This window comes from Mesoplodon mirus, assembly GCF_964341445.2.
Source record: "Mesoplodon mirus genome assembly, chromosome: 6".
NCBI lineage: Eukaryota > Metazoa > Chordata > Mammalia > Artiodactyla > Ziphiidae > Mesoplodon > Mesoplodon mirus.
In genome coordinates this window covers 79,652,279-79,667,044 of record NC_138982.1, presented here as the reverse complement: position 1 = coordinate 79,667,044, position 14,766 = coordinate 79,652,279, and the positions used below count along the sequence as shown (strand labels likewise).

General features: G+C 38.1%; 2 protein-coding genes and 1 pseudogene across 8 annotated transcripts in view; 1 reads left to right on the top strand and 2 right to left on the bottom strand.

Moving 5' to 3' along the window:
- EAF2 (ELL associated factor 2) overlaps nt 1–14,766 on the top strand; it is a 121,964-nt gene that overhangs the window by 12,102 nt on the left and 95,096 nt on the right. The window lies entirely within an intron of this gene.
- The window catches only part of IQCB1 (IQ motif containing B1), a 46,975-nt gene continuing 37,753 nt past the window's right edge, over nt 5,545–14,766 (bottom strand). For 4 of the 6 annotated variants that reach the window (XM_082624771.1, XM_082624773.1, XM_082624772.1 and 1 more), the window contains exons 13-15: nt 9,210–9,341; nt 7,566–7,722; nt 5,555–6,726 (exon numbers count right to left, since the gene is read on the bottom strand). In XM_082624771.1, coding sequence (XP_082480897.1) covers nt 6,497–6,726; nt 7,566–7,722; nt 9,210–9,341 — 519 coding nt within the window. In that variant the 3' untranslated portion in view covers nt 5,555–6,496. Of the gene's footprint in view, nt 6,727–7,565; nt 7,723–9,209; nt 9,342–14,766 lie in introns of all 6 variants that reach the window. The other 2 variants (XM_082624775.1, XM_082624776.1) reach the window with 2 other exon arrangements.
- LOC309806714 (pirin-like) lies at nt 12,548–14,656 on the bottom strand (annotated as a pseudogene). The gene is made up of 2 exons: nt 13,902–14,656; nt 12,548–12,828 (listed from the first exon to the last, which is right to left on the bottom strand). The product of its transcript is annotated as a pirin-like (transcript).

The following is a 14,766-nucleotide window of genomic DNA, read 5'->3' as shown; positions in this document are numbered from 1 at the left end:
CCCTGCATCGGCAGGCGGACTCTCAACCACTGCGCCACCAGGGAGGCCCCCTGAAGGTCATTTTTTGTTTTCAATACTGTGAATGCCTGGCTATGAAGAATGCAATCGTTACTGCTAACAGTTGGGTGCCTCTGCCTTGATTTGTGCCAGCAGTTTCACCACCATTGCTTTTGTACTATCATTGCAAATATTGACACAGTGTAAAGGGCAAATAACGTCTTAGTATTATGATGAAAATAGTTTTGACTCTTCGGTAAGTGAAGGGGTCTCAGGACCACCCCCTACAGGGATCCATAAGCACACAATGAAAATCATTGTTTTATACTGTAGACTCCTTAAGGGAAAAGGTTGGCTTTAATTTAAAAAAAAATTATGTTGCTTATGTTATATAATTTGAAACTCATTAACCCAACTACAACATGCAGATGTACAACTCTCCAAACATTTTTTAGTCTTACAGACATTAGGTATGTATCAGTTAACATTTACCTACAGAACACAAGCTCTTCAGTTCCTCTATTTGCTGACCAAGAAACTGTAGAACATGTCTTCAAAAAAACCCATTGAAGAAGTAAAGTAGAATGTTTAAAATTTTATTAAGAAATAGGAAATATGTTTTTTGGAAGTATAACTTTTAAGCCCTTTAATTCGTATGAGTGTGTTAGTGGCTATGTAGATATAATTTTGTTACCATGAATGTTCTTGACACTTTGGCAAAGAAGAAGTAGGCCTTTGAGAACATCATGTTTTCCTAATTTCTTTGAGACATTTACAAACTCAAGTAAATACATTCAGAAGTCAGAAATACACATTTTGTTTGTTTGTTTTGTTTTTATTTTGTGGTACGTGGGCCTCTCACTGTTGTGGCCTCTCCCATTGTGGAGCACAGGCTCTGGACGCACAGGCTCAGCAGCCATGGCTCACAGGCCCAGCCGCTCCGTGGCATGTGGGATCTTCCCAGACCGGGGCACGAACCCGTGTCCCCTGCATTGGCAGGCGGACTCTCAACCACTGCGTCACCATGGAAGCCCCAGAGATACACATTTAAAAACAAACTGGCCTAATATTTCCATATGGTTGCTTTTATTTTAAATGTAAATGTGACCTATGAGAGTGAGTCCTATAAATGTTTTTTTCCCAGATCTTATTTTAAATGTATAGCTTTTCTGTCATCCTTTGAGACTTTACATATCCCCATTACATATATGAATTATTTCGCAACAGTCCTAAATAGGAAATGATTAAGAGTCTATGGAAAAACCACAGCCATGAATCCATGGTATGTTCACTGAATCATCCAAATGGTAGGGTTTCTATTTTCTCAGATGCTGTTGTCTTCAATCAGATGCCTGCCATCACCCAGATTCCTTTATCGAGATATTTATTTCTTCATACCAGCTTTGACTGTCTAATGTCCTTTCATTGCACCCTGCAGGACTCTTAAACATTTCTTGCCAGGCAGGTGTAGTGATAATCAACTTCCTCAGCTTTTGTTAATCCGTGAATGTCTTAATTTCTCTCACACTCTTGAAGTACAGTTTTGTTGGATATGGGATTCTTGTTTGACAGGTTTTTTCTCTTAGCACATTGAATATATTGGCCCACTGCTTTCTGGCCTCCAACGTTTCTGATAACAAATCTGCTGATATTTTGTTGAGGATTCCTTGTATGTATGTGACAAGTCACTTCTTTTTTGCTGCTTTTGAGATTCTCTATCTTTGACAGTAAATTAACTTCTAAACTGATTAAAAATAAGAAAAAAATCTTTTATATTTACTTAATTTTTACAATTTCCCTCACTTTTTTTCTTTGTGTAGATCTAATTTCTATCTTGTATCCTGTTCCTTCTTCAAAAAATCTTTAGTTTTTCCTTTATGATCAGCTTTTTCTGGAAAAAATCTTTATTTTGCCATAATTTCTTGAAAGATATTATTGCTGTATATGGAATTCTGGGTTGATAGTTTTTTCTATTAGCATTCTAAAGATGTCATTTCCATTGTCTTCAGGCTTGTATAGTTTCTGATGAGAAGTGTATTGAAACTCTTATATTTGTTCCTTGGTATAAAATTTTCCTTTTTCTCTGCTCTCATGATTTTCTATTTATCTTTGATTTGAAGCAATGTGACTATGATGTATTTAGGTGTGTTTTTACATTTGTAACAGTTATTTATCCTGCTTGAGGTTCTCTGGGATTCTTGAATCTGTGTTTCATTAATTTTTCAAAAATCCTTGGCCATTTTTACTTCATCTATTTCTACCTCATTTCTCTTTCTTCTACTTCTGGGACTTCAATTACTTGCATGTCATATTGTTTGATATTGTCTCCTAGCTCTTGGAGGCTCTATTCTCCGTACTTCCCCACCCCTCATTTTTTTCTTTTCTCTTGGTGTTTCTGTTTGGAAAATTTCTATTGATGTATTGGCAAATTTACCTATTCTTTATTCAATTCTAGCCTGCTAATGAACATTGTCAAAGAACTGCTAATGAACTTAACCTCTGATATTGTGACTTTGCTAGCATTTCCACTAATCTATTTTAAAAGCTTCCATCTCTATGAAATTCCCCATTTGTTTTTGCACGTTGTTTACTTTTACATTTTGTCTTTTATTAAGGTATTTTTTGTGAGTTCCAATATCTGAGTCATCTCTGAATCTGGGTTTGTTATCTCTTGACAAAAGTCTTTTTTTCCCAGCTTTTTTGTGTGTCTCAAATTTTGACTAGATGTCATACATGTATAGAACAGAAAAGACGAAGGTAGATACTGCTTATGCCCAGATATGGGTACATCTCTTTTTATATCAGTTAATGTGGGGTTGTTGTATAGTAAATAATTTGTTTTTTGCCTTGAGTTCCTGGGATGGGGCTTCTAGACCCTTGGAATTTCCTGAGTGATAGGAGTGTCTTTATTCTTTGTGGTGGGCTCAAAGGGATTAGAGTTTTGAGGCTTTTGAGGCTTTGAGCCACATGATATCAGCCTGACCTTCTGACCACTGGAGAGGTGTCAGGGGCTGGAGATTGATTTCTGTCACATGGCCAGTGGTACAATTAATCATGCCTATGTAATGAAACTCCAGTAAAAACTCTTAACATTAAAGGTCATTTGAACTTCCTGGTTGGTGAGCACATCAGTGTGCCAAGACGGTGATGCATCCTGATTCCATGGGGAGAAGGCATGGAAACTCTATGTTTGGGATCCTCCAAGACCTTGCCCTAAGTGTTCTTTACTTGGCTAAACCTTATTTGTATTATTACAGCAAAACTAGTCATAAGTATAATGTTTCCTGAGTTCTCTGGTTTATCCTAGAGAATTATCAAACCTGATAGGTTTGTGGGAACCCCCAAATTTGTGGTAAGTTGGTCAGAAGTGTGGGCAGTCTGGGTATATCTGAATTTATGAGGGAATTTTGTTGGGGACTATGACCTCAACTTTGGAGTTTGCATTAACTCCAGTGGATAATATTATTATCACACATGGCCAAAAAGTACATGAAAAGGTGCTCAGCATCACTAATCATCAGGGAAATGCAAATCAAAACCACAATGAGATATCACCTCACACCTGTTAAGATGTCCTTTATTAAAAAAAAAACAAGAGATAACAAGTGTTGGCAAGAACTGGAGAAAAGGAAACCCTTGTACACTGTTGGTTGGAGTGTAAATTGGTACAGCCATGATGGAAGTGTATAGACGTTCCTAAAAAAAAAACCCAAAATAGAACTACCATGTAATCCAGCAAGCCCCTTCAGGGTATATACCTGCAGGAAATGAAATCAGTATCTCAGATACATCATTGCAGCATTATTCACAGTCTTCAACATATGAAAACAATCTAAGTGTTAATAGATGGATAGATACAGAAGATGTCAGAAAATATAAACATATAATATTATTTGGTTATGAGAAGAAAGGAAATCCTGCATTTGTGACAAGGATGAGCCTGGAGGATATTGTGCTAAGTGAAATAAGCCAGACAGAGAAAAACTATATGATCTCACTTGTTATGTGGAATCTTGAAAAAAAAAAAAGGTCAAACTCAGAAACATAAGGTAGAATGGTAGTTCCCAGGGGCTAGGTGGGAGAAATGGGGAGATGCTGGTTAAAGGGTACAAACTTTGTTATAAGATGAATAAAGTCTTCAATATTTAATCACTAAAGTTCAGGAGCAAGCATTAGCATTAGCAGACATCTGCTTTGTATTGGTATAGGATTTCTGGGCCCAAAATCATTTCCTGCCTCCCTCCCAGGATGGTTTTTATTTCTATCCCACCCACAGCAACACTGGATCTCTACTTGTATCTGGGGCTAGACTGTTCACTACCCCACACGCCCGCCCCCCCACCACACACACACAGCTAGGTTTTGTTTCTGTTCCTTCCTTAAGCACAATGGAATTTTCTCTGAGCCTTGGAGGTAAGAGGGCTTGCTGCCCCTGCTCTAGCAGCTTAAGACTTTTAAGAGAAGGGTTTGGGAAAGCAAATGAGTCTTTGGGCATGTCACCCAATAGCAGCCTATCACTTCATGTTTGCCTGTGCCACTAAAGGCATCTCTTCAGGTCTCCTGCCCTGCTCCCAAACTTTCTTGTTTGTGTTTGGTAGAGGTCTAACTTCTCCTTTGGAAGTTCCTAGATATTCTAAACTGACATGCTACCCACACTTGGCCTTTAAGAATTTTTGTTTTGCTTTTAAAACATGTATTTATTTATTTGGTTGCACCAGGTCTTAGTTGCAGCAGGCGGGCTCCTTAGTTGTGGCTAACCAGCTCCTTAGTTGCAGCACATGGGCTCCTTAGTTGTGGCACGCAAGCTCTTAGTTGCGGCATGCGTGTGGGATAAAGTTCCCTGACCAGGGATCGAACCCGGGCCCCCTGCACTGGAAGCACAGCCTTATCCACTGCACTACCTAGGACTCCTAAGAATTTGTTAACATTTTAGTTGATTTCTTCCTATCCAGCCACCTTTGTCTCTTGTGCTCTACTAAAGATGAAATGGGGGATTTCCCTCGTGGTGCAGTGGTTAAGAATCCGCCTGCCAATGAAGGGGACATGGGTTCGAGCCCTGGTCCTGGAAGATCCCACATACGGTGGAGCAACAAAGCCCGTGCGCCACAGCTGCTGAGCCCGCATGCCACAACTACTGAAGCCTGCGCTCCTAGAGCCCATGCTCCACAACAAGAGAAGCCACCGAAATGAGAAGCCCATGCACCGCAACGAACAGTAGCCCCCGCTCACTGCAACTAGAGAAAGCCCACGTGAAGCAATGAAGACCCAATGCAGCCAAAAAAAAAAAAAAAAAAAAGATGAAATGGTTTATTTCACAGATACTGAGTCCCATCAATTTACTTGGTTATCTTGAGGCCTCAACTATCTGATAGGCTCAAGAAAAATGATTTTTATAGATTACCTGGCATTTTTTTTTGTTAAGATGCAAGAAACACTCTCATGGAGCTTTTTACATTCTAAGTGAAATCAGAACTCTCATCTGCTTATTCTTACAAATGAATTTTATTCATTTTCAATTATGAATAAAAATTACATTAGAATCTTGAGTAGAATTTTACTAGACTAACTTTGGTGGGATGAACAACATTATAGTATTTGGTCTTCCCATCCAGAAATACTGGTTTTCCTACTCATTTATAGAAAAAGCACACTCCAGGTTCCTTATGATATGAAGTCAATGATTTAATTGATTTTAACTTAAATTCCATATTATCACAAACACAAATAGAGGTGGCTTCTGGTATTAAAACACAGTTAAAGATAAACAGGAAAATCAGAAATTATTAGATTGGAACCAGATAATCATGTAGGTATTGAGAATCATAACAGAAAGTAAGCATTGTTTTAGCTCTGAGATTCCTAAGAGACAAATCAAAATGCAAATACTGGGTTATATAGTTCTCTTAGTTTAATAGAAAGAATGCAATTTTATCAGGAGAAATTTTTCTTGCACTGAATCCTAGGAGGACTTTTTAATGTAGTTCCTTTTAGAAATAACAAGACAGAAATTGAGTTCAAACACTGTTTGGTAGAAAATAGTCAAATGTCTTTCAAATGACCACTTCTTTTCCTCACCGTAATAAATGCCAAGAGCACATGTCCTATATTAATAGAAAAATCAATAAATGTGAAAAGCTGAAGTAACCCTGACAAGTTTTTCAGAACAATTGTTGAAAATATTTATTTAGAAAATACCTTTAGTTGGAAAACAGCAGAAACAAAAATAGAAATATCACATTTCATATATGCAATAGAATACAATGCTGAGTTTAGTTCCATAATAAAAGCCATACCAATTTTTATGTGTGGCCAAGGATGGAAGTATGGATAAAGAAAAAGAACTGAAATCAAGGTAGAACTCTGCTTACTGCCTTCAAGTCTTGTTTGGAGAGGAACCTCTGGAAAACCATGAGTTAGGATAACGCTAGTCTACTAGCATGTCAGAGGCAGAACCAATAATCTCTAGAAATATAATTTGTCATTCCTCCAGGTAACTCCCTTAAGGGGGTTTGGTTCCACCAATGAATAAAGTTCCTAATTCTATACTAAGTTCATCCTTTGGGACATCAATCTCATCTATTGCATCTTCCCCAAGCTTCTTCCACCAGGGTGCTTGTATATGCTTCAGGGTGGTAAGATGGGCCTGCTTGGCCTTGGCTGCCACAGGCCTGGATCTGCTTAGGAAGAGCTCAGGTTCTTTTCCTTCTGCCTCCTTCAGACTCGGTGCTTCTGTAGTAAACAGAAAATAAAAAAGTGAGTGGAAGAGTTCTGTACCAAACAAACAGGAACTTGAAAACTACAGAGCTGGAACTCTGCAGTAGCAGGCAAAAACAAGGTTCCAACTCTGAGTCTATTATTATTGTCAGCTGTAGATGGCATGTGACTATTCACAAGTTGTAGCCCACGCTTCCGTGTTTAAAGGGAAAGAATAAAAGAAAGAGGTAGATTTTTTAGATGGTTTATTTAAAAGAGCAGGAACTTTTAATATAATAGCAGAATCCTTACAGATGAGAGGCTCAGTTCCAGCCACCTATCCATTCAAGAACACAAAATTTGCAAGTAATGGCACTAAAGAGAGGACCTTGGCCCTTTTTGCTCCACAAATACTAAAAGTGTTTCAGAGGCCATCTGAAACACTGGCTTCATGGATGGGATCTCTCATTAAATGCACCAGTGGTTGTGAGAAGCAGATGAATTAATTTTTGTGAAAACACATCATTAAAGTGCCACCATAACCACTCTCATCATCTACTTTTAAAATATGTTCAAAAAGCTTTTCATACTATATAACAGAATCTGGCTAGTAGGGCTCAGCATTTTATAATTAATAACTTTTCTGAGTTGACACATATCAATGATCACAAGGCTGAGGGAAGCAGTCAAGAAGGTTATGGGGTCTGCATCATTTGAAATCATTGTGTGGTGATATGATCTAGAAGGAGAAATTTCTGAGGATAGGAGATGGGCCAATAGACCACTAAATGGTGTTTTCCTTCTGAAGATCTAGATGTCACAAAATCTTACATAGGCTGTTCCTTTTAGGAAGCAAAAATGGAATGAGCACATACTCATCAACTGTTCAATGTTGGTACTGATCCGAGCCATCAGTGCCTCCCTGTGCTGTTGGGCTCTCTCTTCTAGAGCCCTGCCCATGAAGTAGTGTTGCAGTCGTTCTTGTGCTTGGGAATGGAGCTCCCTGCTGATCACATCTGATACCTCAGAGCCCTGGGAACAAAGGACAAAAAAACTGTCACATGAAGGACACATTTATCAAAGTATGTTTCACTTAACCACTTAGTAGAGGTTCTAGAATGCTTAGCTGTCTGTCATCAATTGAATGTTATGGTTGATATCTACCCTGTACTCTTGAGCAAGCATTAAATAGCCTCTTAAAAGCAGCTTTAAATGAAAATGCAGGTGGGCCAGGTTATTTTTGGTATGCTCCTATACCTCACTTCCTCACATAGTATGGTATTCTGGGAGAAGAGATAAGATTGAGAAATCATAGTGAAAATTACAAATAGTTTGGTAAAGATACTGGCCTGGAAGAGGAGTAACAAGACCAATCCTTTTGTTCTAGCCCCACCTGGTAAGACTACCTAACTTCTTGTCCTATCCCCACTCCCAAACTTATCTAAGCCATAATGTTATAACAGCTTCTAATTTCACAGAACAAGGGACAAAATCATTCAAAGGACCATATTCTTTTGGCTAGTCAGCTACTTTAAAAGGAACTTACCTAATTAGTTTGGACAAGGATGAAATAATCTCAACATTGAAGCTGACAGAGCTTCTGACACCCCAGCTTTCTCAAATATTCCAGTTCATGGATCTTGGATACAGCCCTGTTCCAGCTAACACCTTACTTTTCAGCCACAGAGTAACAGCTGTACTAGAGTATGGCTACAGCAGCACTTCTTTTTTAAACAGGAAAATGCATCACAATCACACACAGTGCATTAAAAAAAAAAAACAGAGATCAAAGACCTAAACATAAGGACTAAAACTATAAAACCCTTGGAAGAAAAGATAGAGGAAAAGCTTCATGATATTAGATTTGGCAATGATTTCTTATATATGACACTGAAGGCACAGACAACAAAAGAAAAACCAGACAAACTGTACTTCATCAAAATGAAAAAGTTTTGTGTATCAAAGGACACTATCAACAGTAAAAAGGTAGCCCACAGAATGGAAGAAAATGTTTGTAAATCATACATCTGATAAGGGATTAATATCCAGAATATACAGAGAACTCCTAAAACTCAACAACACAAAAACAAACGACCTGATTAAAAAATGGGCAAAGGACTTGAATTGAAATTTCTCCAAAAAATATATACAAATAGCCAATAAACATATGAAAAGATGTTCAAAATCACTAATTATTAGAGAATGCAAATCCAAATCACAATACCACTTCACATTCATTAGGATGTGAAAATAATAAATGTTGGTGAGGATGTGAAGAAGTCTTGCTGATGCAGTATGGAAAACCACTAATTTTGAAGTGAAGTCTCCTTTACTATTGACTTTACCTCTATGGTCCACATAATTATAAGAAGACGCCAAATCCATTGACTATGGTAAAGCAACTGCATTACCTTATGCCAACAATAAATGTACATATACAGCTGAGACACTTATTTGTTGGTGAATATCACCCACTGCAATAATGTAACACTGGTACCATGGCACAAAAGCCTACATACTGGATGTCTTCTGATATAGTCATCCACTTGTTGCTTCAGTTCAATTCTGCGTGCATCAGTGAGTTCTCTGAGTCCTTGCCAAGGAGCAAATAGTTTCTTTTTCTTACGGCACTTTGCTAGGAATTTAAGAGTCTGGGACAAAAAAAAAAAAAAAAAAAAAGATTTGTGATTTTTCCTTCCCTAACAGAACTATTTCCTTCCTACAAAAACATATGATAGTGACAACAGTTGTTAACTCTTTTGTGTATGGGGAGAAAGATAGGATTGTGACTGGGGTGACAGAGGACAATAACTTTATCGTTATATTCTTCTGTAGTGTTTTAATATTTTACAAGGATATATTCATATATTATTTGTACAGAAGGCAATAAAGAGAAAAAAATAGGAAATCAGCTTTGGGTTCTAGTCTTAATTCTAGTCCCTTATAAAACTGTTTGATTTTGGGCAAGTCATTCAATCTCTATAGGATAGGTTCTATGTCTACAGAAAACAGGGATCCCAATTGTACTTAGCCAAAGGATTGTAAAGATCAAGGAGAGAAGGTACACAAGAAAAAGCTTGGTAAATGAATGTGCTTTCTCCCATCCTTCAGAATGAATTCCTGATAAGAAATTTTGTAACAGGCAAGATGTGGAGACACATTTGAAATTATTCTGCCCAAATTTTTTTCACTCTTCTCCCTTCTTTGTAGTTTTTATTTTCATCAAAGTTGTATGTTTACATTGCTTAAGGCAAGGGTTGGCAAATTATGGCCCACAGGTCAATCCAGCCTGCTGCCTGTTTTTGAACAGCTGAAAAATTGTTTACATTTTATATGATTACAAAGTTCAAAAGGAAAAGAATTCATGACATGTGAAAATTATGTGAAATTCAAAATTCAGTGTCTACAAAGGTTTATTGAAACAAGAGTCATGCTCATTTGTTTACATACTGTCCACAGCTTCCTTTGGGCTACAACTGTAGAGTCCAATAGTTACAAGAAACTGTATGACCTGCAAAACCTAAAATATTTTACTATTTGGTGCTTTCCAAAAAGTTTGTTGATATAACTATTGTTTAAAGTGTCAGTTTTAGAAGAATTGTTAAAAACCTCTCCCCCAAAGACAGCAACTTTAGTTCTTTCAGGTTTTTCTTCTGATGTTTATCTCCATCTACATTTTTGTGATTTTTTTCAGTGATAGGTATTATCTATTGACTTTCTCGTATGAAAGATAAGGACTTAGCTCTCTTTCACACATACTTTCCATATCTCCAAATATCCAATATTATTAAATCATAATTTTAGTTAATGTTAATGTTCAGTGTTTACATTATTATGACTACATAAAGGCTATTCATTTTTCAACCATGTAGTGATGATTACTTTTTCTTCCTTGCATACTTTTATTTTCACTGGAATTAATAACTCTATTATTTTCCTGTGCTTATTTTTCTATATATTTATCACTGATTATCACAATTTCTGCCCTAACTGTTCATACATTAAAACACATCAGGCAATCTATCAAATTAGTTTTCTTAGATACACATATTCTGGAGCTTTCTGACTTGTTCCAATCTGGATAGATTATTCCCTATGCTTGGTGCATAGCTGTCATCCAGAGATCTCCCATTCCCCATCATCTTGGTGACTCTTTTCATCTTCCCTTTGTGTTTCCTGGATTCCATGTTGTCCTTTCTTGGGTTATTCCTTTGTTTCAGAGACTTTGTGATGCATAAAAATGTCTTTAGTGTATCTTTACCTTTAATTGATGGTTTGGTTGGATGTAGAATTCTAGTTGGAAATCATTTTCCATCAAACATTTGACAGCCTTACTCCAATATCTTTTAGCTTCCAATGATGCTGTTGAGAAGTACTTTTCGCCCCAGTGTATTTCACAATAATGTGAAATAGTGAGTGTATTTTTGTCATTGTATTGGACATTCAGTCTTTTTAATCTAAACCACATGATATTCAATTCTGAGAAATCTTAAATTACTTGATTTCTTCTCCTCCAGTTTTGTTTGTTTCAAATGTTTGACCTCCTAGACTGCTTCTGTTTTCTTTTTGCCCTGCTCTCTAGATTTCCCAAACCTTTTTTTCTAGCCCTTTTATTATGTCTTTTTTTTTTCTGTCAAATTTTATTCCATTTATTCCCTGTTATCCAGTATCTTGGTTTTTGTTTCATGTATTACTTTCTTTTAGATCTCGGAGAAAATAATACATTTTAAAAGTTTTCTTATCCCTGCAATATCTCTATTTCCACCAAGTAGTTTTTTTTTTTTTTTTTTTTTTTGCGGTACGCAGGCCTCCCACTGTTGTGGCCTCTCCCGTTGCGGAGCACAGGCTCCAGACACGCAGGCTCAGCGGCCATGGCTCACGGGCCTAGCTGCTCTGTGGCATGTGGGATCTTTCCGGACTGGGGCACGAACCCGTATCCCCTGCGTCGGCAGGCGGACTCTCAACCACTGTGCCACCAGGGAAGCCCCACCAAATAGTTTTATTCTATTTGTTTCGGCCTTAGCTTCCCGCAGACGTCCAGTGATACTTTCAGCTGATATTTAAGAGTGGGCACTAAAAAGCTGTTTAGAAATGCTGAGCAGATGGGTAGGGTTTATCTATTCTGTACTTCTTTATAGGGCTACTGAACTGGGCTGTTTCATTGGAGTACCTCATTGTGAGTATATGTATAACTATTCCCTTGGGCTGTTCAGGTTTCCTAAAGAAAATGTTTTCAACCTACTGTTTACAGGATACAAGCCTGGCTGACAGCACTGAGAGCTGAGAAGAAAAAAGGCCTTGGAGGTTTTTACATTCAGTATAAAGATTTCCTTAATACCCCTGTTTTTACTATAGTACTTGAGCCTTCAACTGAGCTTACATTCTCCTATTGAGAGATTTTTCTCCTTTTCTTCTATTCTTCCCTTTTCTTGATTTTTCTTCCTTGCTTCTCCTTCTATCTTTCCTCTACTTCCTGCTTTTAGTATGAAGCCAGGCTTATGATGCTACTCTGGGAACTCAGAGTAAAGTTTCCAGAACAGAGGAATTTTTGCCCTTAGATCAGAAAAGTCCACCTTGACATCTGTGTCTCTTTTCCTCATTCTTTTTCATTTTAGGACTCTCTGAAATTGTATTTGTCTCCCAATGTTTATTTTTTGAACTGGTTTGTTTCAGTAAGTGCTTTTGTGGTTGGTCTTTAATAGATATGTATATTTGATACTGTTCTGCTATAATCAAGTAGCAAGAATTAGCTATCATTTTGGCTCTAGAGAGCAGATGCCAGCAAACATCACCTTCCTTCTGAGCCGCTGCTTTTTTTTTTTTTAAAAGAAGGAACAATTAGGTTTATTTGCTTGTGCCAGGAAATATCTCACATACATTGCTATAAAAACCATGTTTATCACTTTAGTGTGGAATCCTTTAGAAGCACTGGCAAAGTCAGCTTTGGAAACTGGATGCACTGAACTGGTGGATGCCACAGATGGAAAATTCTAGAAGGCAGCCAGACCTGCCCTTGTGCTTGTCACTAGTTTCCAGTCTTTGATTTCCAGGTTTTGGCTCTTTCAAAGCCATTTTTCACATTTCTGAAATCAAGAATGGCCTGAGAAATCTCTTCATTTGTGTGCATCAAAAATGAACCTAGAGTAAAAAGAGACATTCAGAAAGTTCTGGGTGACGAGAATATTTTCTTCTACCACTAAAATGGTGCATATTTCTGTAGTTCTTAATTTGAAACAAACTCAGGCATATCTGAATAGCAAACGGTTATTTTCCCAGCATCAGATCCTCGAGGACTTTAAAACAGGTTTTTAGGATTGTATGATTATAAAGACCAAACTTCAGATAAACACATGCAATTAGATCTCACTCATCCATTGCAGGCTGTCATCAGCAATGGCAATCTCTTTATTAAAAACATGCTTAGGTTTGGTTCTATCATGACCAGTTTTGTAGTTTTAGTTCTTTTTACCTTCTTTATTTTTTTAAATTGAGGTATAATTGACATACAATATTATATTAGTTTCAGGTGTCCAACATAATGATTCGATATTTGTATATGTTGGGAAATGATTGTCACAAAAAGTCTAGTTAACATCTGTCACCAAACATAGTTAGAGAATTTTTTTTTCTTGTGATGAGAGCTTTAAAGATTTACTGTAGTTGTCCGTTAAATAGCATTGGCTGATGTCAAGAACTGAACTGATCTGGTAAAAAAAAATTGGCAAATCTTGTCATAGTTTTGGTGTCTCTGCAGTATATGAGGCTGTGTCCTTACATGAGGGGACTAAGTCATTTTTGAAAACTAGTAGCACCTCGTTGACAATAACAGAAGATTACAAAAATTTCAAGTCAAGAAAGAATCACATTTTGGATTCTTTAGGGGTCAGCACACTTTCCCATGTTGAACAACTGTTTCTCTCTTTTAAAATTTATTTATTTAATTAATTTATTTTTGGCTGCGCTGGGTCTTCTTCATTGCTGTGCACAGGCTCTCTCTAGTTGTGATGCACAGGCTTCTTACTGCGGTGGCTTCTCTTGTTGCAAAGCACAGGTTCTAGACACGCAGGCTTCAGTAGTTGTGGCTCACGGGCTCTACAGCGCAGGCTCAGTAGTTGTGGCACAAGGGCTTTGTTGCTGCACGGCATGTGGGATCTTCCCGGACCAGGGATCGAACCCACGTGCCCTGCCTTGGCAGGCGGATTCTTAACCACTCGCTACCAGGGGAGTCCCAACAACTGGTTCTCTTAATGGCTCCCCAGGAATTAGGACAAAGTGGCTTCTCTCAGGATCCTTGTTCTCCACCTGGACACTGTCACCTTCCCCCGGCACAGCTGTGTGATGAGGTTCTATCTTTTGTTGTGTGTTATCAGGTCCAATATGCATGTTCCCAGATATGGTATAAATGAAGCTTGGTCACCCTTTAGGAATAGGCTGGGAATGCTTTGCTCCTTGGTTCAATCTGAAGTCCAAATATAGAGTTGGTGTGTAAGTGTAAATCTTAGACTTGATTCCCAGGGCTTCTCCAGAAATGACAGTAACGGTAACACCATCCTTACGGGTTTAGGGATTTTGCTGCTTTTCACTTCCTGGTACCAAGGCTCCACCATCTTCCATGAGCTCCTCAAATTAATCCACAGCTGTAGGCCATGGACTGACTCCTCTGAGCAAGGCATCTCCACACAATGCCCCAGCCCATGGTCATCCACTGCAGGTCTCCTGTGTTCAACTGACCAGCATGTCCACAGAAGTCTTCGCTGGCCGTGCTAACCCCCTTCCAGGAGGTAATACACTGTTTCAAAACCTCAGTGTGGGTGTTCAGGAAATCCACCTGGTCTACCGCCTTTAAATTCATCAAACAGTAAAAGTGGATCTAGATTTTTAAACTAAGGTCAGCCAATGCTTCTGCTCCAACCCCTTCTGACTGCTCCCAGCTAAGCACTAAGAGGGTAACCTTGCAGGATGCCATATAAAGGCTAAAATGAGAGCATGCTGAGGCTTAGCAGATTGCAGTGCTCTGTAGAAAGAAAAGTCATTTGCCACTTGCACCAAATTGCAGAGGACCATTTAAGCATCTCT